The sequence below is a fragment of the Thunnus maccoyii genome, chromosome 11, assembly GCF_910596095.1.
Source record: "Thunnus maccoyii chromosome 11, fThuMac1.1, whole genome shotgun sequence".
NCBI lineage: Eukaryota > Metazoa > Chordata > Actinopteri > Scombriformes > Scombridae > Thunnus > Thunnus maccoyii.
The window spans coordinates 31,777,635-31,805,389 of NC_056543.1; the positions used below are offsets into that span (position 1 = coordinate 31,777,635).

A 27,755-nucleotide genomic window follows, 5' to 3' on the forward strand; every position below is an offset into this window, starting at 1 on the left:
TTACAGTCCATGGTTTGGTCAATTTTTTCCAACAAGACATCATAAGTACACCCTCTGCCTTATCGTATTGGTTCACATTTGTTGGAGATGTTTGTTGGGAAAGAGTTTTCTTTGACAAATCAAAGAAATACCCTTTAAAAATGCTTCACAGGTTTTTTCCAACTAATCATTATTTACAGAAACTCAAGAAAGACATTGATGTAATTTGTACCTTTTGTGTGGAGCTCAGAGAAGCACTGGTACATTTATTTTGGTCTTTGGCTCACAAAACAACTGTGGAGTAAATTGTCACGATTTATTGCTGATCATATCTACCCTCACATTTTATTACTTTGGAAAAATGTATTGTCTGTATTCACTGAATATGACACGATCTCTGCTCGCAGTTCTATTTGATTTATTTGCTCACTATTTTGGCCAAATTTTATATTCACAAATCCAAAAAGCCAAACTTTTCAGAGCTGACTGTCCATATTTATTTAACCTTTTATCATTATTATTATTATTATTATTATATTACAACCTTTGGTCCCCCTGGCGTGTAGACTCAAGCTGTACACACAAACTTCTTTCAATAAAGGTTAAAAAAAAAAAAAAAAGAGTTTAAATTAGTCAAGTTAGCGCATACATCACGGTAGATGTAACTATTCTGCTGTCAAAATGAAAGCGCAAAGTCAGCCGAACAAATTTTGAGTGATGACCTGAATCACCCAGCTAAAGTCAGTGTAACACACTGTTATGACTTACATACAGATATGCTCTAACAGATACTGTCTGTCTAATAGCCCGCTGTGTTGCAGAGCTGTAGCGTTACAGATAGGATTGCTGAGCGGAAGTGGAGTGTTTCATTGTGTGCAGCTTGACGCCGCCGCTGTGAGCCGGACACTCACAGCTGCAGCCAGACACACTTTCAGAAGTTCAGACGCCGCAAAGGTAACGAAGCTGTTTCACTAATCCGACTGAAACCTTGGTTAGCTGGATGTTAGCTTTAGCCTCGTCAACACACCACAGAAAGCTGAATGACGCGGTGAAGCTAATCGGCTAATCAGCTAAACGTTAATTAGCAAGTTAGATTACTGCTTTTAGCAGCTAGCTTAGCTTAGTTTGAGCTTCTCTGCTGGGTCAAGAAAGGTGCAAAATCTGAGGATATGTAGATTTGTCTCAGTGGACACCCGGCAGTGTAACAGCAGGGAACACTTTGAGTTTTGTATGGTATTTCTAGGGTGTTTTGTGTATTCGTCACAGTGGCTGTCCGTGTTGTGAACATGTAAAATCTGCTCTGCTGCTGGTTAACTTCACCTGCAGTATATTCACACTAAATGTACCTGTTTACACGAGTTTTTTCACAATTTTATGTAATGGCTGTTTCCTCCATGCAGTAGACCATTTCTAAGTGCTGAAAATGCTACGAATCACATATGTTATGAAGAAATAACACTGGAACAGTTTTATTTGTTGACCTGCTTTACTACTGACTAGAAAACAGGCAGTTTATTTTGAAAGTGGCTACCCATTTACAGGCGGGTATGTTGGAGGACTTTACATACATAACATGCTAAGTTTGAATTTATGGAATGGTTTTGACATAATTGGATACGTTTTTGTTTGATGATGGTTACACCTAAATTAATAATATAATAATATAAATCGAAGGTGTTGCTACCTCCTTGGTCTCCTAATCAGGCCAGAAAGCTTTATTTACTAATCTATTACAAAATGTGTCTTCATGGATAAATTTGTTCAGGTCCATATTAAAGGGGATCTATTATGATTTTCCTTACTGTCAGTCATATACATATAATGTTACAATATCGGATGTTCATATTAAATGTGGCCAAAGTGTCAAGTAATGAAGAAAACGTATGTAGAAATAAACATATGTAGATTTAATCCCTGTGAGCAAAAAGCACCAGCTTCAGACTGTGAACGCTCACTTTCCAAAGTTTTTTCAACTTTCAGCCTGATCTGACGTTGGCTCATGACGGATTTCTTTATATGGTCATCTGCTCCATGTACAGTGTGCCTGTTCACTGCTCCGCTCCACTAACACTATGGCATTTTTCCATTGTTTTGGGGGTAGTGTTTCCATTACACAGCAGGCAAAGTAGAATAAGTTGTTTAGCTTTTGGAGCTGTACTGGTCATCAGTAGCTCTTCATCAGACATCATCATCACTGTGGCTGTTTCTGCTTGAACTATTAATCCTTGCATTATTTCTAACTGATCTGCTGAACAAAGAGCTCCAAATATCTCCATATCTTGTTGTGTCAGCTCGTTTTTAGCACCACTAACGGAGCTCTGCTAATACACTAAGAAACACATTTAATTTCCTGTAAATTCTTCACAATAAAAGTCTCCCGTGATTTAGTCATTTAAAAGCTTTTAATATGAAGCAGTAAAGCAGAATATGTTGAGTTTGCATTGGCGGTAACTTAACATGCCTCTGATACATCTACCCCTCGGCAGGCTTCCGGAAAGCTGGCCAATAAGAACAGAGTGGAAGGCCTTAAAGAGACAGGAGCTAAGACTGCCTGTTAGAGACAGAGGCTGAACTTAGGGGCTGTGTAAAGGGCCAGTATAAGATAAATAAGGAGTTTTTTGAACTGTAAATCATGCAAAGCAACTCAACTGGAGTCCCAGAATAAAAATATAGAGCTGGAAATAAGCATAATAGGTCCCCTTTAATAAAAGACTTGCATGCTGTATGTACATTGAAGGAGTTGTTGGTGGCTGTAATCGTTCCTCTTGTTCATAATGGCCTTGCATTACTAAGTCCCAACAAATCAAGTGGGTATCTTCCAACATTACACTCTTTTTAGTACAAATTTCACCCTTTTTGTTCAGACAGTGTTTCCTTGCTAAGCTGACGTAGAGGAACAGTAACACAAAGAGAGCATTTCGTACTAAAACACTCTGTCTGACTCTGATTGCTTAAGCCTCATATTAACTTCAACTCAACCTTAGAATGTATTTTTACGCAGTAGAAGGACCAGAAGGTTTTATCCTCCACTTCTTTAATTGGTGTCATGCCTGGAAGGGATCCCTTCACGGCCAGTATGGACAGAAGGAAGGACTACAGCCAATAACTCTTGACCACCAATAACTAGACTGGAAAAATCTGGACCTAACATTTGAATGACATAACACAGGGAGTTTTATATTGACAGTGAACTAGAGCGAAAACAAGTATCAGGAGATATGAAACAAAAATACAGACAATTAACCCTAACGCCTGAAGGAACAAACACGAGAAAAAAGTTGGAGGAAAGAAGAGGGTAGTTTGACCCTATGACTTCCCGAACAGACAGATACAATTTAACCTACTGTATACCTACCACTTTTTAACCTGTGGTAAAAATGCTGCTCTTACTGTTAGCTACCAACCCAAACTGGTGGGATATAAAGGGAGGGGCGCAATAGGCAACAGACACTCCTCCAGCTACTCCCATGTCCCAAGCCAATAAACCTGTGCCACATATGCAGGAAGACATTCAGACTCACAGAGAACAAAGTGGAACACAGAGCAACTAAAACAATTAGGACAAGGGTCGTAACATACCATGCTGTTTGTTATCTTTGCTTTTAAAATAAGTTCCCTCAGACTAGCATGGCCGGGGGATATTAATGGCTGCAGGGTTAGCTGGACTAGTTATCTAATCTTCCTTCTCCATCACACAGCAGTAAAGCTGGTAGCATTGATTTGCCCACCTGCACAACAACGATGGAATAATGTTTGTGCCTGTATCTTCCAGTTGCTGGTCCTCTGGTAGTAGCTGGTTATTGTGGCTGTAATGGGAGCACTGGGGATGGGGCACAGGTTCGCCCTCGGGGTCCGGCGGCCTCGTCCCGTCCATCTTATGCTGCCACTGCTGCTCCTAATCATCATGCTGGCGGCAGTTTGGGCAGAGAGCCGAGACTACTACGATCTGCTGGGAGTCAACAGGGAGGCCACAACCAGAGAGATACGACAGGCCTTCAAGAAGCTAGCACTCACCATGCACCCCGACAAAAACCCTGTGAGTCACACACACTATAAACTTTAACAAAACCCTTAATTTACCCTGAAACACCTACGTGTAGAACAAAAACCCCTAACACCCCAATCATTATCTTGAACATGGTACTAGTCCTAAAACCCTGGCAACCTCTCCATCAGCCTATGCAGAACCCTAACTCTGGAAAAAAAAATTGTGTTTTAGGGAGACTCCTCGGCCCATGAGAGTTTCCTGCAGGTGAATCGTGCCTACGAGGTTCTGAAGGATGAAGACCTCAGGAAGAAATACGATAAATATGGAGAAAAGGGATTGGATGAGCAGCAGGGAGGACGCTACGAGAGCTGGAGCTACTACCGCTATGACTTTGGTAAGTCTCCATGGTAACCAAGCACACCTGTCACACGTAACCATGGTGATGCTAAAAACGAAAGCTTTGTTCTTTGTTGTTACAACTTTGTGTATTGAAAACTATGAGCTGATCACACTGCTCTTCTAAAATTGAACGGTGCTTCTAACAGTATCTTGTTTAATATTTAAATCTGTCTTTCTGTCCAGGTATCTATGATGATGATTTGGAGATCATTACGTTGGACAGTGGAGACTTTGGTGAGAGCGGCTTTTTTCAACCTGGTCTTTATTTTCACGCCTCCAGAAAAACATTTTTTTGTACCATAGTTGCTCTGGAACCTGTAATTCCAGTTTCTTGGTGCAGCTCAAAATTTCTTCACACCCAGAAATTTGCTGTGTCATCACATCTACAATCACATTTGCTAGTTAGTTACACCTCACTGAAACAACAGCGGGTGTTCATGGAGCATGTAGGAGTAAAGTTCCTGCACACCATCACAGAGATCTGGGGTTTGATTCTCTTATTGTTCTTGTCCCTACCAACAGTCCACAACTCAAAGATATTCAGTGTACTGTCATAGAGAACTAAAAGAAACCAGAAGATATTCACACTTAAGAAGCTTGAACCAGAGAATTTTTGGCTTTTTTTTTCTCAAAAATGACTCAAAACGATGAATCTATTATTGAAATAGTTGGCGATTAATATTTCTAATCCTGACTTTTAGTTCCTAGTATGTGTCAAACTCCAAAAACACCCCCTGCCTCCTAAATGCCCACTTCTGTCAAACCCCACACCTCCAGTTTATAAGGCATGCTTTCTGTTAAAAATTTGAAGTCTCAAGCTCAAGCTACAATGATGATGATGTCATCTGGCATATTTTTTCAAACTTTGGAAAGTTCCCTCTGGAGCCACAGGAGACATTATATATTTTCACCAGCTAAGCAGTACACTTTGTGACGAGTAAACTGAACCTCGTATGTAAACTTGCTGTAGTGCCCCTTCCAGCAGATCAACTTTAAAATGCTGGGGGATATGGTGGTGACTTTTGAACTGACAGCTTGCATTGATGTTTTTTGCCCCCTAGTGGCCAAAACTCTGTTCATGTAGCTTTAAAGGGGCCCTTTGTCTTGGGAACAAACGAACATTATGTTTACATTCAATGTTTCTCACCAAAACACATTGTGTGTGTCCTTGAGGTCCAACAAACATGTCAAATCCATTTCTTTCCTCATAGAATATTTGCAAAGCTGATTTTTTTATACTTAAAGTTTACTGTAAGAGTCCTGCATTGTTTACATCCATGTTTACTAGCTAGCAGACTTGTTCTTCACTGCCTTTGCTGGCACATTGCTGTGTTTCTTGGTGCATTACTTGTGTGTACATGCACAAGAAAAAATGGGCACCCACTCATAAAAAAACTGTTCCATCGTGCTACTAGAGGACAAAAACACCACAGAGTACCTTTAAGTTTATGTGCTAACACAGCTGACAGAGGTTCAATTCAGCAGAACATACAACAAACAAAGCACAAAAAAGAACAATGAAACAGAAAACAGTCCCTGCATAACCAGCCTGCTTTCGAGCATTCATTAAGACTGTGTAATATATATAACTTTCATGACTGTTACTGTATTTCTTTTTATTTCTGTAAATAGTTTTTTTCTCTTACATCTTTGTCCCTCAGTAAAGAGCAGAACAGCTTTATCAAAACTTGAACTTTCTCTCCACCCTTACATACATTATATTTGCCTCTCTGGCACTATTACTGAAGTTTTTATAGCTGTGAAGTAACAGCAGATGCACTAAAACTAGAGTGTTATGTGTGCAATAGGAGACTTGACAGGTAGTTGAGTAAGCAGGTGGTGACTGGTATGTGTGTGTTTATGTTTCAGAAGCAGCAGTGAACTCTGGAGAAATCTGGTTCATCAACTTCTATTTCCCACGATGCTCACACTGTCATCAGCTCGCTCCAACGGTAACACAACACTAAAATACACACTCACATACATATTAAACACAAACTTCATACACCGAACACAGAACATCCACTCAAGATGCTTTTAGCTGTATTAAATTTGTCCCTTTATTTTTTTAGCCTTTTTTGTTTTACTGTACATTTTATAGCTTTTCTGTTAAATTTTATTCCTTAAGTTTTATCTGCATTAGCCTTGTACCATGTACCTTGTCTTAAGTAGATATTAGCAGTCGATAATTACTGAGACAGACAGACAAGTGTTAACCAAATAGAGCAACATCTGTTTGTCTCTCTAACCTGTCTGTCTCTCAGTGGAGGGAGTTTGCCAAGGAGATGGATGGAGTGATCAGGATTGGAGCGGTGAACTGTGGTGACAACAACCATCTGTGTAGGAGGAAAGGCATCAACAGCTACCCCAGTCTGTTCATTTACAGAGCAGGACAGGTTTGTGTCCTGTATGTTATGTTATGGTTAAATTGAAAATGCATCTGCTCAGTCAGTGAAAGTAGAAGACTGAAAAATTTATCCAGCATCAGTTTCTAATTTTTTTTTTTTGCTGCCTGGTTTTAATGGTTTTAATCTCCATTTAAAAACAGTCCATGTCTTTTTGCTGTGTTTACACTGAAAACAACCTTTACATTAATAAAACTCAGCAGTCAGCATAACTTGAAAACTCATGCAATGACAGATCATCAAAACGCTTTTGGTTAAATTAAGTTGTGCAAGGCTAAAAGTCATCATATTATATTTTACTAAAGGCTAAGGTTAACTCTGTTAAACCATAATGTGCATCATGTCAACTCTGAGGTTCTCAAAATGTTCCTTCCATGCCCGCCCTGTAAAGTGATTTCATTTGAATGGACCAGTGATAACGTTGAGGAAAAATGTAACAAAACAAGCCGACTTGATTTTGACTGAAAAATCAATATCTAGAATATGAAGTGAAACTTTGAGTGTTTAGAGACAAAAACACAAGGCTTACCTGCTACATTGACAGTGGACCCAGGAGAAAGAGAGACTTTTGGATTTGTCTGAGTTTGTATCTAATAAATAAATAAATGTTGCTAAGCTGAATTCTGGTTTTGCTAACATCAGAGGCAGAGGTTCCCACATGAATCAGATTCATTCAACTTCAGATGTGTTCCACTTCAGTCATGCTTTCAATGGCTCTTAAGCATGTCAGCTTAAGAACCACTGATTTAACTCATGATGACTGATGACTTTGTTTTTCTGTAGAAATCAGAGAGGTTCAATGGGGAGCGTTCTAAAGACAACCTGGTCCGCTTCTCCATGCAGTTTATCACAACAACCGTCACTCAGCTCTGGCAAGGTAACTACCCTGAAATGTTCATGGTTTACAGTTTACATCTAACCTGGTTCCAAATCTGAAATGAATGAAACAAAATGGCAATTCAGTCTGATTATGAGGCTAGTTGATATCGTTCTATGTGGTCTGACCTGCGAGTGTGGTTGTGTTGTTGCTAGGTAATGTGTTCAGCGAGATAGAGACTGCGTTCTCATTAGGGCTGGGCTGGCTGATCACCTTCTGCTCTGACACTGGAGGTAACACACGTGCATATATGATGCCTAAAAGTGTTGTCTGAATGTCAGCTGAAACATCCAGTCGCATGTGTCCATGTGTACTGTATATGTGGGAGCAGCCACACACGCTCATATTTGTAAACTGGTCTTGTCTAGCTTGTCCTGTAGCACTAATGATTTGACTTATCTGTTTCTGATCTGTTTCTCTCTCAGATTGCCTGGAGCCAAGAACAAGACAGAAGCTGGCTGGAATGTTGGTATGAAGACACAAGTAATATTATCAAAGAGTTTCCCCACAGCTGTTTCTAGCAGAGGCAGGCCTCCTCCACCTAACTATAGATTTCCTTTTGCTAATGTCAGAAGAAATTAATACACTCCAAAGAAATCAAAACTCAATGTTCATAATGGAAAAAGATATGAGAAGCTATTTTACACAGCAAGTATAATATATTTAATGCGTGAGGCTACACTGTCATGTAGAGCAGAGGTTCTTGTGACCCGTCAAAACAAAGCAATGTCTTTTGTCAGTTAAACCAAGAGTATTTTTTTCTGTTGCTTTATTTGTAGTAGTTTTAGACCTGAAGATGTAAAAAAGTTCATTCCATTTGATTAAGTTAGATATTGACAAGCTGGACATAACCTTTGTAGCTCTGTGTTGATATAATTAATCAATTGCACCTGCAATTAGGGCTGGGCAATTAATTGAGTTTGCTGTGTGGTCATATGGCCATTTCATAAGTTGAGGTTTTTTCCACCTGCAATTTTAAACAATGTAATGATGCGTGTCCAGTCAATCTTGTCTAGAAAAAAACAATTCAAATGTTGGAGAAACCGCAGCAGGAGGCGGGTTCAGATGAAAAAGAGGTGGTACAAAAAAAGATGCCATGCTGGCCTCAAGGGTACTTTGGCTTCAGTGGGCTGTCAGAGCAAAGTTTGGTGAGCAGTAAGTAGTGAACATGTGAATCTTTTATGAGCTACAGAATAAATGCTACCACTCTTTGAGAATGAGGAATGAGTTCTGGAGTTCTGTTTACGAGCAGCTGAGTATATCGGCTGTGTTGACCCGAAGGTAGCTACAACTTAGCTCTGGACATCCCCACAGTCAGGAGGCTGAAACAGGTTGTTTCAGATGCAGCAGTCTGTTACACAAGCCGAAAATAATTTCACTCCATACCCTAAAACATGTGGTTGATGGAATGAAACAACAGCAGTGTTATTCAAATTAATATTATTTAAATTAAATTACTTTGATAATACTTAATGATTATTATCATAATAGTCAGAAGAGATATGAAATAGAGCATATTTTACTTTGATTTTCCTTTTTTAACAGCTGAATATTTTACATTTATTTAACATTTACTCAGTCCTTATGATTTTCTGTTCAGTGTTCAGTGCAAATAATTAATAATAGCTTCACTGTGAGGACTGAAAGCTTGTGCACAGGTGTATTTAATAAAATATTGTTTATTAATCGTTACCAAGATAAGTATGGCAATTAATCCAAATATTGATTTCAGGTTTCAGATATCACCCACCCTTAACTGCAATCATCAAAATATCACACAGCAGGAATACAGACTGTTTGTCTAAAACAGAACATGCAAGCTGAAAAACAGATTTGACTTCATTACATCATTCATATTTTATTTCTGTACAGGACTCACACAGTGTAAACAATAAATTCAGTAATATTTGAAAAAGGTTTTTATAGTGTTTTCGCTCATTGATATATCTCAATCATATCTTATCTTAAAAATTGTATGGTACTGTACATTTACAGTAAGGTACATCACCACCATTCGGTTCTCTGCTGAAAATGTGTTAGTAGCGTTAGTGTTTATACAATAAAATAAATTCACTGATCCTATTGGTTGAATAACGTCGGTAGAAATGTTTTATCTGAGTGTGTCTGCTTAATGTGTTTGTGTGTTTGTGTTTGCATGTTTGTGTAGGATGGTCTAGTGAAGGTGGGATGGATGGACTGCGCCTCACAGGAACAGCTCTGTGACAGTTTCCAGGTAACACTCAGCACTATTGCAATACTACTGCAGTAGTACTGATACTGCTACTGTAACTTACCTCCATGTTATTCTTCATGGAAAAAACTTGAATAACCTTAAAAACTGAATAGACTCCCAGGATCCTTTCCAGCCAGATGGCTCTATGTGGAAGATAAAGCAAAGTATCATCTGCAAAGAAGCACAGGGAAATGTTTTGTTTCTGAGCACACCATGCCCTCAGCTGCCATGAACAGTTTTTAGATTCATTTTAAGGTAAAAATGATTAACAACAGAAACAATAGAAGTTGCAGTAGCAGTAGTAGTTTTGGTGGCAATGGTATATTTGTTGCAGTACTGGTATTAGTGTTTAATCATTCTGCTGTTTTTCAGGTAACCAGTGGAGCGACTGCTTTGTTCCCACCTGGAAGTTCTCTGGATCAACACGGCAGCGTTCTGGTAGGACACACAACACATTCCTGTTTGTATGTGGACAGTATACTGTAGCTCTGTAGTAATACTGTGTAACATACTGCAGTACTGACTCAGTGTGCATGTGTTCCAGTGGCTGAATACTCTGGATAGTAAAGAGATTTACAATCACGTCATCAGCCATCTGCCTGATCTGGAGCTGCTGACCAAAGAGAGCTTCCAGGTACATACATTACACAACTATATATGTACACTACAGAACACACACTCAAACATACTGTACAACTTTCAAGTGCGGATGTACTATACTACTGCTGAAATATAGATCCAGTAAATGATATGTAACTTCTTCTGCCAGAGCAAGCTGGCCCATCATCGCTGGTTGGTCAGTTTTACATTTGGAGACAGAAACTCCGCCTCCCACGAGTACAAGAAGCTACTAGCCTTCCTCCGAAATGACCATATACAGGTACCTGTCTGTCTGCATGTCTGTCTGCCTGTCTCTCTGCCTGCCTGTATGTCTCACTGCCTGTCTGTCTCTCCAGGTTGGCAGAGTAAACTGTATGGCAGACTCTGAGTTGTGTCAATCTCTCTACATCCATAAACCCTGCGTGGCTGTCTTCAAAGGACTGGGAATCCACGACTTTGAGATCCACCATGGTCAGGGCTACAACTGAACAGTACTTCACTATCGTTTCCACTGTGCACTGTTTTAGCCATGTTAGCAGCATGGATGTAGGTCTGTTGGTCAACTACTTTGGTCCAGACTGAAATATCAACATCTACCAGATGGATTGCCATGAAATTCATGTTAAGTTTGTGTTTAGTTGTAATTAGCATGCTAACTTGCTAACTAAGATAAACATTATAACTGCTAAACATTGGCATGTTAGCATTACCATTATGAACATGTTTTAGCATTTAGTCCCTTTATTCCTTTTTCAGCAAACCTGATGACCTGCAGTATTGCCATTGTCATTTTTTTTTAAGTTGTGGTCAGTCAGTTTATTCGTTTGATGAGAAATTGTTCTGCTGTTGAGATGTATCTATGTGTCTGTCTGTCTGTCTAACCCTTATGGCTGTTTGTAGGTAAGGATGTGTTGTACGACATTGTGGGTTTTGCAAGGGATAGCGTTCGCGCTCACGTGACGACTCTGAGGCCAGACAACTTCCCCTCAGACAGAAAGGAGCCCTGGCTGGTGGACTTCTTTGCCCCGGTGTGTAACTAACAAATCAGTAGGAAAGCACAAGAACAGGATATAATGTCTCATATAGCACATCCTCCTGATAAATAAACAGGTGGGAATGAGACATCAGTACTGATAGGCTTGATTTAACCTCAGAGAGTTTTATACTTCACACTTTGCAACTTGATGACCCAGCCTTCCTGAATCCTGTTTACCTTCAGGGCTGGTGATGGTGTTACACCTACAACACAAACAGTGTGAGATAGAGAGAGACAAGGAGAGGCAGGCACAAATGAACTACTTTGTTGCACACAGGTAGAGTGACAACAGGAGAAAATAACCACCCAGTCAGAGCTGAGCATGTACATTACGTGCTTAACTTTAAACACGCCTGTAACCTTCAGGCTGGTGAGAGGCAAGAGGGAGCCTGCTATTCCATATGTGTGAAAAGGGGGTTATTGTCCTATTAATTGCAGGTGTAATAAAGATCTGGCCATGCAGTGAAAATAAATCTTGTGACGTCACCTAGTTAGATATTGATTTCATAAATATGTAATTCTTGTGTGCAGTGGTGTCCTCCATGCCGAGCCTTACTTCCTGAACTGAGAAAGGCTTCCATCCAGTTGGCGGGGCAGATGAAGTTTGGTACTCTGGACTGTACCATCCACCACAACCTCTGCTCTCTGGTAAGCATGTGCATACGTGGACCATACCATTGTTTATGTATTGGAGACAGGTAGATACCACAGACAGGTTGTTTCATTGGTTCATTTTTTTGTTTCTCCCTCTGTCTCAGTATAATATCCAGGCTTATCCCACTACAGTCATCTTCAACGGTTCCTCTGTTCATGAATATGAAGGGCAACATTCAGCTGATGGCATCCTGGAGTTCATACAAGTACTACTACATACCAGCTACACACTAATACCACATAATACACATGACTACTATTGATTTTGAAGCACTAAGTGACATGTGCGGCCTTACTGGGAAACAAACATGAACACAGGCAAAAAAGAACATGCCTGCACTGGCAAGTCCTTCCTGAAAATGGTTTCAACAAATAATAGTCATCATCAACCAGACTTGGCTGAAAGAACTTCTTTCTGTCTATGCAGGATCTGGTCAATCCATCTGTGGTGGTCCTGGATCCTTCTAGCTTCACTGAGAGAGTTAAAGGTAAAACCAGCCCTGAAAATAACAGATAGACCAGGGTCCAGTTGCACAGACACAGATATCTAAATTCTTTGGGTTGTACAAAACTGAAATTCTTCTCAAAATATAAAACATGGTTTGCCAAGCAACCTCTTTGAGCTTGTTATCCTCTCCTCTCCTCTCCTCTCTCCTTTCCTCTCATGTGGTTGCAGGTCGAGATGAAGGGCAGATCTGGGCGGTAGATTTCTATGCTCCATGGTGTGGTCCCTGTCAGGCTCTGATGCCAGAGTGGAGACGCATGGCCAGGGTACATTTACACACCATACACACACATACAGTGCAAATATCCCGCACAGTGAAACGGCCTGGACTGTGCAACAGACTTGAAATAATGAATGAACCTCAGCATGTTGGTGTAGGGACAACCAGCACAGAGTAGTACTTCTATTTGAATTTTACAGTCTACTGAAACATAAACTGATTATAACCTGAACCAGACAACATTCTGCAGAGGAATTAACAAACACTGAGGCTAAAACTAGGAAACTACAGCATATGACACCTTTTGAAAACCTACCCTGATTTGGCATTTATCAAAACCCAAAACCAACCCAATCTAAACAAAATAATAGAAATGATCAGAGCAGATCAGTGAACAGAAACACACCCTGTATGCAGCCAGTGTCTCTTCAAAGTGCTGGAAGGAACAATACCAGTCAAAAGTTTGGACACACCTGCAAAAGGGTTTTTCTTTACTTTTACTGTTTTCTACATTGTAGAGCAATATTGATGCCATCAAAACTATAAAATAACACATATGGAATTGCATATTAAACAAAAAAGTATAAATAAAGCAAACTGTCTTTCATAGTTTAGATTTCTCAAAGTAGCCACATTTTGCTTAGATGACAGCTTTGCACACTCTCGACATTCTCTCAACCAGCTTCATGACGTCGTCACCTGGAATGCTTTTCCATCAGTCTTGAAGGAGTTCCCATATATGTTGAGCACTTGTTGGCTGCTTTTCCTTCACTCTACGGTCTAACTCATCCCAAACCATCTCAATTGAGTTTAGGTTAGGTGATTGTGGAGACCAGGTCATCTGATGCAGCACTTCATCACCAAGATATGTACTGAGCAGACAGTTGAAAAATTAAACTTGTCAGTTTTCTCTGATGAACAAACTCTATAATGGAGACACTGTTTCTGAATGACCTCAATCGTATCTTTGACATTTCTGTACTTACATTTATTGTTGCTTATTGGTCGATATATTCACCGATATATCTGCAGTAATCTAATATCGGCCTGGCTGATTTTAACTCGGTTAAACATAAACAGTGCAAAATTGTCTGTGCAGTGAATGATGAGGCTTCCCCTTGGTTTGCTATCACAGTATTGCTGCTAGTGATCAGCAGAGTGTAACCTGTCTAACCTGTGTGTCTCTCTTACCATGCAGCTGCTGTCAGGTCAGATCCTGGTTGGTTCAGTTGACTGTCAGCGGTATCAGTCGTTCTGTCAGGGTCAGAATGTGAGGGCTTACCCTGAAGTCCGCCTGTACCCTGGCAACACCAGGCAACAAGATCGCTACATGTATGTATCACACTTTAAAATAAACATACTGCATGAATATACACTGGCAGTGACAATGCCAGCTTAGCCTCCATCATAAGAGAAAAAAATCCAGTTTACAACTTATCCCGATTTACACTTTGTATCTATATTGTTTATTGATCAAGTGTAGAAATAGAAATGTTAAAAGGAGACGGTGTGGTTTTAGCAGCAGTTAGCATTGGAGATATTTGTTGACCAATAACCTCTAAGCACAGTGACTGCACACCGCATCTGAAAAGTCCTGCCCTCATAGTGGGGTTGCCAGGTTTGAGCTCTCAACTAAACCCAGCTGACTACAGGATGGAATGGTGAATAGCTTGTTAGCTAACAATATGCAACATGTAAATCATACAGGAGTTGTGGGTAGCAGTTTCCCCTATTTTCAGCCTTGGCTAAACGCATCCTGGACCTGTCTTTGTTCTGGATGCACAGAGATGAAACTGATATCCACCTTCTCATCTGACTATGGAGAAGACAGAGAGGATTTTGGGAAGAGGATTTCCCAAAATTTCACAATGTTTGCAGGTTCAGAGACCAAAGTTAAACAATTTGTGATCTTGAAGAGTCCCGGTCTTCAGTGCTGATTAGCTATGGAGTTCCTCAGGGTTCCATGTTAGGTTCTGGTCTGTTTGCACTGCTTGCTCCTTGTGGGCTATGTCTTCCATGAACTGGAGTGTTAACATTAATTTTGAATAACTATTTGAATAACTAACAGACTATTAGTCAGAATGTGTTACTGTCCTTTTGATTCAGCTTATTGATCCTGTTTTCCTATTGGTCTGTCTGTCTACTCAGGAGTTACAATGGTTGGCACAGAGATGCCCATTCACTGAGAACATGGGCACTGAGGTGAGATACAAACTGCTTTTCTTTTTCTTTCTTTCTTTCTTTCTTTCTTTCTTTCTTTCTTTCTTTCTTTGTGTTTCTTTATTTTCATCAGTGATTAGATTCACGTGGAATCTTACAGATATGTATTTGTGTACATATTTTTTGTGTACAGCTCTCTGCCCAGGGCGTCAGTGGACCTGACTCCAGACTCGTTTAGGTCTTTGGTTCTGTCAGGTCAGGATCACTGGGTTCTGGATTTTTACGCCCCCTGGTGTGGACCCTGTCAACACTTTGCCCCAGAGTTTGAGGTCCTGGCTCGGGTGAGGCACCTTTTCCTTTTTGTAAACAAATCTTTTTATCCAGTAGCCTTAGTTCTTTCACAGCCCAGGACAGACAACCGACAGACTACCGACAAACTAAGCCAGACTCTTCTCTTTATAGTTGAGGCTCTTAAAGGGATGTTCTTTGTGTGATTGACAGATTCTTAAAGGGGAGGTTCGGGCAGGGAAGGTGGACTGTCAGGCTCATTATCAGACCTGTCAATCAGCTGGAATCACCGCCTACCCAACTGTCAGATTCTACCCATACCTGGGAACAAGGAGGGTGAGGACACACACACACACACACACACACACACACACACACACACACACAGTTTGGTCAAGTCTTTATTCCACAGACTGTTTTAATAACACGTGTGCAGCTGTGGTGACAACAGAGAAAGTGCCGTTTTTAAAAGTCTGTCTGTTCAGCTCTTGGTTCTTTTGTAACTTTTATCTGAATCTCTATGGTTGGGAGTTTAGTTTCACTCCTGTGTTTTTGTTTGCAATTTTAGATATCAGCCTTATTCTACTTTTAACTTGCTTTGAGACATATTGGAGCTGCGTTAAGTTGCTGGTGTGAAAGAGTCAAACGGGCCGTCCCTGTGGCTCAGGGGTTAAGGTGCCAACCATGAACCACAACTGGCCAGTCTGAATCCTGCCAAGGACCTTTGTTGCATCTCTCTCTCCCTCAGTTCCTGTCTATCTAATAAAGACATAAAATGCCCCTAAAATAATTTAGAAAATCAGTCAAAGATGGATTGAACACTGATCCATAGTGGAAAAACATTTCTAATTTTATGATTTGTGTGTTGACAGCATGAACACAGCGGGGAACACATCAATAGCCGGGAGGCTAACTCGATTGCTGACACCATCAGACAGCGACTACAACAGTTGTTGCCACGGTTACAGAACAATCTGAAAGTAAGTCGCTGTTCACTTAAAATGCATGCGCAAACCAGCCGGTGAAATTGAGTTTGACGTCCATCTTTTCCCTGCAGGACGAGCTCTGATGGTCTGGGGTGGAGCCAAAAGAATCTATCTGATTGGTCAGTGAGGGACAGAAGTGGATTTGATTGGTCCAGCACAATGCTTAGCCAATAAGCACTCCTAGACAAGACCACAGCTGTAACACAAGGACAGACTGGACAGTGTTACCCGCTGTGCTGAATGTACTGAACACTTCTGCCTTGTTTTTATTTGTTTTTAATTTGTCTCCATTGTTTGTATTTACTCTATGAAGTAAAACTGTGAGACACTGTATACTAAACATGTTACTGACAGACAGACAGACACACACACACACACACACACACACACAGAGCCAGATGTTGACAATGTTGTATTTTATTGTTCATGTAAAAGTGGTTGGTCCTTCAGAATAAAACTGTTTAAGTTGAAACATTTCAAGAGTCCCGTCACTTTTACAACCTTTACTGCAATTTTTATTTCCACTTCTATTACGAAACCTAGCTATTTTTGTGTAAGTTGAATGGCAAAAATTACCATTCTCAGCAGTTCCAGCCTGCCATATGTGAGGATATGCTGCAATTAATGTAGAAAATGATTGGCAAGTTAATCGATTACAAAAATTATCATTAGGCTCAGGTTTGATGTCATGTAAAGTTACATCAGGAATTCATCCATCTATCAGTTGTGGGATGTGTGTAAACTTTAGTATCCTTTTTATCCTTTAAAGAGTATAGAATAAGAGGACATTTTGTGTGTTAAGTTCCAGTTTGAATCTTTCAAGCAACAGCAAGCACATTCCCTTCAGAAATCCTGTGTAATTATTTATTAGTTATGGTTATTAGTTGTCATCAGAGATGACAACTTTATGTATGATTATAACTGATAATTAATAACTAACAAAAGTTAATAATGTAGCTGAGAAATAAGATGTAAATGTAGATGTAATTTTAAGAATGTGTAACTAATATATTGAACTGTTCAACTGAAAAACTACAACAGACAATTATTCAAAGCAGAATATTTTTATGTCTTAAAACCTGTCAGGAAGGGATCTTTTTCTGAAATATTTCCACTTTGACCAGCAGGTGTCACTGCTCACTCAGTTTTTCCTCTGGCAGAGAATTCTAATGAGCACAGGATCCATATGAACAAAGTAAGCAATAGATGCTATCCAAATATAAAGAAATTACAAAGAAGCTTGGCTTGTATGTGCAGAAAATAAAGTGGAATCAAAAGCTTTCACTTCATCTCCCTTAAGAAAAATATACCTGTAAGTCAACTCAGTAGACTGAAAAGAATGTGATGATCCAGAAAAATATGAAAAAAAGTAAACGAGATGCTATTGAAATTCATACATGTTTAGACTGGTTTGTAACAACCTTTAAGTGAGCTCAGGATGCCTTATGGGTGTATTGGGAACGTGTCCATCATGCATAATTGTAATGCTAAACATTGTAAGTGTAATTAGTGGTAGTAGTGTAGTATTCTTGTTAATTAGTTTAAAAAAATCATCTTTTAAAGTGACAAAAAAGTGTGTGACTTTGATAGACAGACCCAGTCTAGTAAATGTGTGGGTTCTGCAGCTTTCTAATGGTTTGTAATGTTTCAGTGTTTCCAGTTAAACCAGCAGGTGTCACTGTTGCTCCTCTATTCAATCATCCCTCTGGGAAAACGTTAACAGGAAACAGGAAGTACCTGAACAGTCTTGGTGACACTACAAGTTGTAACACTGATTAACAGTCATAATACAGGTCTGAGCACAGTGATGAGAACATTCACGTGTAAATGTGTATCACTGCTGTCATGTACAGAGGAAATGTACTGTGGTATAATACAGCAGTTACAACATGGAGGTGGGTTGCTCAGCTAATAACCTTGTAAAAATATAGTCTGTTGATGGTCGACAGAGTTCAGTAATGGACAGAGTTTAAAGCTGTGGCACACCAGGTCTGTACTGAAATTATGATGTGAAAAAATTCACAAGAACAAAGCCAAAAGCCCAAGACAAAACGGTTCACTTCTTTGTATTCTATTTGTCTGGTCAGCAGTAATATTAGCCTCATCTATGAACTGTGCACTCCAAGCGTAACTCTGATTTGGTAGTGTTCCTTACACAAACCTTGAGGGAATAGTGAAAATGTTACTTTAATCCAGCAGTGGGTTGTGTCTTGAAAAATGTATTTTCATGATCCCACAAATGTCTTCTGTCTACCTTGAAAGATAGCATGTTTAACAGCGGACCTAATGTATGTTCCAGCAAAGAAGAGCAGAATGCAGACCTTTAAACATTGGTCAAACTCCAAGGACTATACGGACTTTGTTACCTGTGTGGTATTGTGCGGCTATCATGCACATAAATTTGGGCTTGATGTAGAAATGATCCTTACTTAGAATTCAAGACTGAAATGAAGACCATAAGAGGTAGTGCTGTAATGTCATAGTGTTATGAACGGTGATGAGAGTGATATATTACTGATGTTTTTACTGATGTGTATTTGAACTGTAATGTGACTGTGTAGGTTAAAACAAAACCAAGAGTCTACAGCCATGCTAGCAGCTCTGTGAGGCTGTACTTGGACACAGTGGCAGTTTGAGTTAAATGTGTTTAATGAACATCACCATGACAATGATTATGTATTGCAGGTATGATGTTTCCCATGTTCACCATCCTAGTTTAGTGTGTCAACATGCTAAAATTTGCTAATTAGCACTAAAACACAAAGTAAAGTTTAGGCTGATGGAAATGTCAGTTTTGCAGGTATTTGGTCATAAACTTAAGTGTTGGACAAATTATAATTTTGAAGAAATTTCAGCAGATAACACAGGGATTACTTGAGTCATTATAATCCTGAGAGGGACATGAATGTCTATATCATATTATATGCCAAGATGTTGGAGGGTTGGGATTCATCTTCTTGGCATCATGCATATCTGTACCAAATTCCATACCAATCCATCTAATAGTTATCAAGACATTTCACTAAAAACTAAAAATGTCAACCTCATGGTGGTGCTATATGGAAAGTCCAGGTGATCATCGAAGCCTGTCTGTTTCATCCTTTGGGCACAATGAAAATCTATACAAACTTTCATGATAATCCATCCAATAGTTGTTGAAATATTTCAGTCTGGACCAAAGAAATCCAGTAATTCAAGACAACAGACTAAGTTGTAATTAACCTCTGTTATACCATTGTGTGGTTGGGAGAAAACCATGTACCTACCAGATTAAAGCGTTAGACATTTTGAACTCTATGTAGTTCAGATTTTATGAGTTTAACTTGCAGAATCTAAAGAACAACTTGTAATTCCAGCCATCAGACAAATTAAGCAGAGTAAAAAGTCTCACAAAGTGTAAGTAAAAGACTAGCACTTAAAAATGTTCTCAAGGTACTTTCCACCTCTTTGAGTATTATTACCAGGACATTTCTGAATACCTCTCCCTCCTTCTCACTCTCTCTCTGTTTTGTGGGCAGCTGGAGGTCACCATTGACGCAGCACTGCTCCATAAACCACTGGAACCACTTACTGTGTGTGCGTTCTATTGTTTCATGATGTGAAATGGAGCAGCAAGTTGGACAAACACTCACTGAGGTATTGTGGGAACCAACCTGGCAGTACTCTGTGTGTTTGTGTGTGTGTGTGCATGTGTGTGTGTGTGTGTGTGTGTGTGTGTGTATGTGTGTGTGTATGTGTGTGTTGATGATGTCAGATTAAAATCACTCACTGTGTTGGACTGTTGGAGCTTTGGCTGTGCATATCTGAGTTGGAGAGCAGTGCTTCCTGTGATGTTGTACTCTGATTAACAGATGTAAAGTTTAACATGGCTAATCACAATGATAAACTTGCAAAAGAAACTCTTATCAGCCTGAGTTTGTATGTTTTAAACATTTAATTTCAGCAATGAATGACAACAGCGGAAATAAAAAAAAAAAGTTTTCATTTTTCAAATTTTATGGATGTTTTTCTGTTAATACCGTCATATGTCAAATACTTATTTTGAGTTGCAAGGGTACTGGCCAATAGGCAGAAGTAATTTGAGTTTGAGTTAGTAGAAGGAGTAGTTTGACAAATGGTCCACTTTTTGCAGCACTTTCAGCTGATAACAGTCTTCATCACTGATGTTCTAAAAGAAGAAAAACTTCTAAGAGTGCAAATCACTAAAAAAGAAAAAAAAAGGAAAAGTGAAATCATAACATCTATTGAGCTCAAATGACAAAAGATGATGATTGCATGAACTCCATCCACTGATGAAGACCATGTGATATGGTTGAGAGTTCTGAAAAAAGCTAGCAAGTGGACCCTAAGTTTGGATTGTTTTGTCAGAGTCTAAACTATTTTGTTTTCCTTACAGTAAATAAATACAACATAAAAATAAAAACAAAAAGGAAATGAAGTCTGATTTTTGTTGTTTATGTGCTGTAGACATAGGTGGAGTTGTGTTTTCTTTCTTTCTTTTTCTGGCTAAATTTGCAAAACTGAAACTAGGGTTTAAACACCAGGCAATATTGGAAGAGAATAGAGCTAAATAATTATTGGACTAAACTACTGGACAAAATTATGGCACCAGTGGATATTAGACCACACTATGGCAAAAACACCAGTGAATATTGGACCAAACTATGGCTAAAACAGCAGTGAATATTAGACCAAACTATGGCTGAAACAGCTGTGAATATCAGACCAAACTATGCCTAAAACATCTGTTAATACTGGACCAAACAGTGGCTAAAACACCAGTGAATTATTGGATCTAATGGGCTAAAACACCAGTGGATATTGAACCAAACTATGGCAAAAACACCAGAGAATATTAGACAAAACTATGGCTAAAACACCAGTTAATATTGGACCAAACTGTGGCTAAAACATCTGTGAATAATGGACCAAACTATGGCTAAAACACCAGTGAATATTGGACCAAAGCGGGCTGTAACATCAGAGAATAGTAGACCAAACTATGGCTAAAACACGAGTGAATGTTAGACCAAATGATGGCTAAAACATTAGTGAACATTGAACCAAACTATGGCTAAAACACCAGAGAATATTGGACCAAACTATGGCTAAAACATCAGTGAATATTGGACTTAATGGGTTAAAACACCAGTGAATATTAGACCAAACTATGGCTAAAACACCAGTGAATACTGGACCAAAGCGGGGCTAAAACATCAGAGAATAGAGGACCATACTATGGCTAAAACACGAGTGAATATTAGTCCAAACTATGGCTAAAACATTAGTGAACACTGAACCAAACTATGGCTAAAACACCAGAGAACAGAGGACCATACTATGACTAAAATCCTAGTGAATATTAGACCAAACTATGGCTACAACATTAGTGAACACTTAACCAAACTATGGCTAAAACACCAGAGAACAGAGGACCATACTATGACTAAAACGCTAGTGAATATTAGACCAAGCTATGGCTAAAACAGCAGTGAATATTAGACCAAAACTATGGGTAAAACACCACTAACTATTGGACCAAACCAGGGCCAAAGCAAATATTGGTCTGACAGTCAACCAGTAAACACAATGTGGACTACAATGGGATGACCATGCTGCTCTGCTTCTGCTGGATTTTTTTTTTTTTAACATGTAGCCTTCCCAACTTGAGTTGATGTAATAAATCGAGGCTTCTAACTATTTTGTACACTTTCTGCCCTCTGGTGTTGAAAAATCACTTCATGCAGCTGTAACTTTAACAAGGTCAGTCAGTGTAAAAAAATTCTGTCACTCTTTGCCGTGTCAGCACTCAGGAACATGAATAGAGCCACTCAGCCTCAAGAAACAGACTACACCTTATACCAACACCAGGTGTGTTTTCAGTCAGAGAGTCAGCTGAAATAAACATGGAGGAGTGGAGAGGGATAGAGGAGAAAGGAGAAGCACGGAGAGGAAGAGAGCAGAGGAGGATAAGGAGGTGTAATAGCAGTAAATCCATGAAAACATTTTCTCTTCTCTCTCATGGAAAGTGCAGCTGAGAAAACACTGCTGGAAATTAGTAGGCAGGGACTACTGGAAGTACGCCTACACACACACACACTACACGCTAGCTGTGTTTCATGCTGCTGCTCCTCTGTTTTGTCAAACAAACTTAACTCCCATCAGTGAAAAACATTTAAGGTCTGAAGGTTCAACTTCTCTTCTAGTTTGATACTTGGTCTTGATATGTTGGTCTATCTCAGTCCATATTTACACTAATTTAAGATGATCAGTCAGCTCAGTCTTGGGGAAGAAATCAAAAGCAGTATGTGAAAAATCATGCCTAAATGCACTATATTTACTGTCTGCCATTTAATTTGGGTGTCTGAATTATGAGTGTGTAAATTTATCCTCAAAAAGTGCCCTCAAAAATTTCTCAATGGCACAAATGACATGTACACTTTCTGCCAACAATATGCTGCATTGTATGCAAAAATTACTGTTGTGCAACTCAGCTTGAGGTTTATGCCAATGAGGAAGTGTCTTAAAGTGCAATACCACTGACGGCCAACAGATGCTATGACACCCATTTACTGTAAAAAAAAAACAAAAAAAACAACCTCACCTTCTCTCTAGAAATACTAGGTCAATCATTTTTTCGACTCTAATATATGTACTGGTTGTAATATCGGAAATTATTGCTCCGTTAACGGAGGGGTACGCTGTGCAGGCGTTGATTGACAGCTGTGATTGACAGTTGGCTCACCTGCTGCTCTCCCCAACTCCAGGACTCGCACTGAGTCAGAAAATTGTCGCAATATTTCACTAAGTTTAATGTTACTTGATTATGATACGTAACCTGATGTGCCAGATGGTTTATTACACAGAGCTATCTGAGAAGTCATCCTTGGAAACTGTTTGGAAAAGGGCAGGCACTTTCAAAAATACTTGACAGGTGATTGGATGAACCATTCGTCTATCATTGTATATCACGGGCTGTTGTCACACCTAAACAACAGCTGTAGCTGCCAGTAGCTCCTCATAGGACGCTGATTGGTCCAAACCACTGTGGTACGGCCAAAAGTACATATCTTGAAGCCTGACAAGATGGATTCTTGCATGATCTTGTGATCTCGCAAATCCAGCGGCCTTGCAAGGTAATATGATACCTGCCCTGTTAGCACAGTTTAGCTAAAGCAGCTAACATTATCTCAAATGCACCACTCAGTGTTCCCAGTAAGCTAGCATTAGCTTCAGTCCAAAGTGGTGGGGCGTGTTTCCAGAGTGTGAAAGGCAACACCCCACACTCCTTATTTGGAAGGTCCTGGCTCCAAAAGATGGAGCCACCCATAAGATGCAAGGCTGGGCTTCAAACTGGCTCCAATGAAACCAATGGGTGATGTCACACCTTCCTACATCTTTATATACAGACAGACACAGTGAAAGTGACATGCTAGCAGGAGAGGCTTACACCAAGCTAGTTGCACCAGCTAATCATAACTTCAAACTTAGCCTAGTTATAAAAAGTGTATACTAAGTGGAGATTTATGCATCACTAAATTAAAACAGGTTGCACCACACAAACTAGTTGTTTTATAAAGATTTGTTTTTAAGTAATATTTACAAACAGTAACTGCTAGGTGTAACTGCTGCACAGCTAACGGAAACAACTGACAAAGCTAATGTTAGCTTGCTAATATGACCCGTCTAGACTGATTTTCATCACATTCTACATATATATTACAAATCCATGATAATTTTATTATCCTGTTCAATGCTGTATTCTGTACACACAACATCTAATGCATACCTGTCCATCCTGGGAGAGGGATCTTTTGTGGTGTGAAAAACTCAGAACACATATTTATTATTGCTTATTATGTCATCTTCACAGTCATAGATACATAGACCCACACGTAGACATTGTATCCATGCTGAGGGATGTGTCTCAGCCACCGCCATATTGGTCTGGTGTTCTTGCTGCTCTCTGTAATAAGGAATATGAAGGAATTTTCCATATAGCCAGCTGTCTGTCCTTCAGGTCAGGACGACTTCTCAATCTGGTCGTTCTCATGGGAAGCTGCGCAAAAGTAAATTATTTTATGACTTGGGCCAAGGCTGTCTGGTAAACAGATCCCTATCTGAATTTTAACCAGGCGTTGCTCACGGCTCTCCTTCAGACTTCTGGGTAGTATTCATGGTGTCAGGACTGTGCACTTAAATTGTACCCCAAGTGTCTCCTTAATTGATTAAAGGTTCTGTATGTAGAATTGTGAAGCAATTTACATGTATTCATTGTTTTTTATTGCCAATGAGTGAATGGGAAGTAATGTAATGTAAAAAAATGAGACCTTCTCTGACTTTCTTGGTTGTCTGTAACAGCCTGTGGACTGATTTCTATGTGAAGGACCCAGGCCGGATTTTCTGCGAAGATCTAATGGAGTTTTTGCGCGCTCCCAAGTGCCTTGTCTCTGTCCTGCTAACATCAACAAACGACCGGCATAATGACACAACAAGAAAACAAAACGGTGCTATTGGACTAGAAACACCCTGCAGATATTAGCTCTCCAGCTAATGAGACAGCTAACTTCCTCCGTCAACCGCTACACATTTCACAACAAAACAGCCCTGCAATGACAAGTCAACCACTCCCGAGCACACACAGCTAAAACATTATTTCCTCAACAAAGGAGCAGGAAACAAGCTCTCCTCTCTGCTGCTGGACTGAAGGAGGAAGCTCCTGTCTGGTCTTGTTGACAGTGCCAACCAGGCTGGTGCTCTTCTTCAACAGGGGTCTTAGTGAGGGTGAGGGACGTGAAAAAGTTATCCATGGTGACATTTCTTCCCTTTGCCACATATGGCCTCACCAGCTTCATCACCACACTCTCTCCCAGACTTTGATGTCCTGGTTGCATCCCATCTTTGTCCAGGTATGGGAAGCCATTCGAAAGATATTTGGTCTCCATGTCTGCAGCTAACCAGAATTTTATGCCAAATTTGTCTTGGCTTGCTCGCCATATACTGTGTAAAGCGGCAGCATGCTTTGGTGGGGAACAGCTGCTCATCCACAGTGATGTTCGCCCCGGGCTTGTAGCAGGCAATGCTGTTGGCGACAAATCCACCCCAAACATCAAGGCAAACTTGTCACTGGAGAGACGGGCATGCCTGTTGTCCTTCTTGTCAAAGTGCAGGTAACGCATGATCTCTCTATAGCGATTCTTTGGCATAGTCGCGTTGAAGAAGGCCAGCCCCCATTCCTCAGATCAAAAACTCTCCATCTCTATATTTTTTATTATAGGCTCCTCTGACAAATAGTAGGGCGATGAAGGCCTTCAGCTCGGCAATGGAAAGATCCCACGAAATGTCCCATTTAACATGACGCGCCTCTGCCACGGTGCAGCCACGTATATGCTGCAGCATTTGCCTGTCCTGCAAACACACAAAAGTGCTCTGAGCATCTTCAATATTGCGCTTAGCATGTGCTGTGGGGCCAGCGGATTCCATCAGGACATTTTGGGACTGCTGTCTCCCAGAGTGTCCTCCCAGCTGGATGGCTGTCCACATGGTTCCATCTTTCCCTTGCTCACATAGGCTTGGGACTGCAAAACATAAATAAGTGTATGTATATATGTATATATATATAAATATAAATAATGTGCGTAGCTGTTCTAAAATCACTGTAAATCACAGCCACAAGTAGCTTTTTGCCTTTATAAAACAGTTACTATAGACTTCCTAGTAAGATTTCACAAAATAGACACACAGCAACATAAATTGCGATCATTTATTGATAAAACATTCTTCTGCCATGCTAATTAGGCTTTAGATATTCGTTTTCAAATAAATAGTTTTGTTTTCAGAGATGGGTCTACACATGTTTGTGTAGTGTTTCGCAATAAGCCTACTTGCCTCTGGAGATGGTGTGAGCGCTCTGGCTTCATTAGATGCCGGTGTTTGCACTGTTGAGATTTATTATATTGTCATTTTTTATATTTTTTATGATACAAAATAGGCTACAACCTTGTTTATTGTCTGTTGGTGTTTGCATTTGTTATAAGATGAAAATAGCCATGAGTGTCGGAAGACGCTCATACGTCTCTTTAAGATTAGTGACCTCTCTTGACCTCCTCATCTGAGACAAGTGCTGGATCTCACGCATCAGTTTCTTGTGCTCCAGGTATGATGATAGTTCCTGCAGAGAGGGAGGGAGATTTTGAAAAAAACAAAGTGAATAGTGACATAGAATTGAATACAGGAGAATGTATTTTTGTGATCAGAGCTATTATGGTCTATTTCAGACCTATGAATGAAATGTGTGAGTGAATTTTATGATCAACCTACCTCTTGCAGTTTCTTCATGGTTGGCTGGCTTCTTTGGTCCAGCAGACTCTCCTCCTTCCCATCTGCATACACACAAACACACATACCCCAAACATTAATGCAGAATGTATAAGGAATGGCAGCTGCCATGAGTACAAACGAGTCTTTTTGCTTGCACTAACTGCTCTCACAAATAACACACATGGTGCCTTGATAGTTTGGCTAGCCCAGCCTGTGGTTGCTCCCTGCTGCTTCTCACAGCCTGCAGGGAGTTCTGATCCTTCTTATAGCCGCTGTCCATCTTTTTCACCCCTGTGTGCTTGGTCTTCAGCATGCTGGGCATGCTTCAGGGTCATTTTGGGCCTGGACAGAAAGGAAGAGGACAGAGACAAGATAAGATATATTAACTCTGTTAGAAATCTATGATAAGTCTGTTATAAGACCGAGATCAAGTCTGTTAAAGTTTGAGAAACAATGTGCTTAAAAAGTATATTGAAATCACAGAGCATAAAAGTTTGTACTGAAAACCTGATACTGAATATAGACTGAACCAGAACCTCTCCTCACCTGCTTGGCTTCAGTATCAGCCTTGCTGATGTCATTCTTGCAGGTCATCATCTTCTCACCCAGTGTCACCTCCTCTCCATCCTCATTCATGGATAAACCTGCACTGACAATTTTCTGCACAATCCCGGTTCAAACCCACCCAATCACTCTATATAAAGCAAGGAATCTCTGTCTGTCTATCTGTATGTATGTTTGTCCTTTGCATATCTTGAAAACTGTTAATCTGATCTACTTCATACCTGGCGGATGTATTATTGGGGACTCAAGGAAGTGCAGTGTTGAGTGTCAAGTTGTTTGGATGAGCAGTACTCGAGAAATATATAAAAATACCTCATAAACAACGTTGATTTGCTTTTTCTTCTGCCCATGGAGTCAATGAGCGGGGGTTAGGGAAAGGAGAGGGCTCTGCAGCTCTGTAGCGGACAGGTTCAGTTTTGGCGGAGCTGCTCCGCAGCTGACAGGTCCAGCTGACAGACAGGACAGACTGTGTCAGCGGAGCTCCGGTTACACTGCAATTTAATGTTTTAAAACAAGATTTTTTAACAGCTGATAACCATAG

The 27,755-nt window shown here is 40.0% G+C and overlaps 1 protein-coding gene and 1 long non-coding RNA gene across 3 annotated transcripts; one reads left to right on the forward strand and one right to left on the reverse strand.

The window, feature by feature from the left end:
- The first annotated feature begins 685 nt into the window (after positions 1-685).
- Positions 686-16,804, forward strand: dnajc10 (DnaJ (Hsp40) homolog, subfamily C, member 10). Its single transcript, XM_042426243.1, has 25 exons — positions 686-933; positions 3,752-4,015; positions 4,199-4,361; positions 4,550-4,600; positions 6,236-6,318; positions 6,631-6,762; positions 7,555-7,648; positions 7,804-7,881; positions 8,074-8,117; positions 9,816-9,881; positions 10,254-10,319; positions 10,426-10,515; positions 10,651-10,761; positions 10,838-10,952; positions 11,382-11,509; positions 12,049-12,165; positions 12,276-12,377; positions 12,599-12,659; positions 12,848-12,942; positions 14,095-14,228; positions 15,045-15,098; positions 15,250-15,397; positions 15,558-15,680; positions 16,217-16,324; positions 16,402-16,804. The coding sequence occupies exons 2-25, from the start codon at positions 3,791-3,793 to the stop codon at positions 16,411-16,413; spliced, it is 2,400 nt and encodes a 799-aa protein (XP_042282177.1). The 5' UTR covers positions 686-933; positions 3,752-3,790; the 3' UTR covers positions 16,414-16,804.
- Positions 16,805-26,079: 9,275 nt separating this feature from the next.
- On the reverse strand, positions 26,080-27,610 carry LOC121906994. Of its 2 annotated transcripts, XR_006098777.1 has the most exons (5): positions 27,197-27,610; positions 26,832-26,992; positions 26,651-26,712; positions 26,404-26,501; positions 26,080-26,268 (listed from the first exon to the last, which is right to left on the reverse strand). It is a non-coding gene; the product is annotated as an uncharacterized LOC121906994 (long non-coding RNA). The 2 variants fall into 2 exon arrangements; XR_006098776.1 differs by having other exon boundaries at positions 26,080-26,501.
- Between the last annotated feature and the right edge of the window lie 145 nt (positions 27,611-27,755).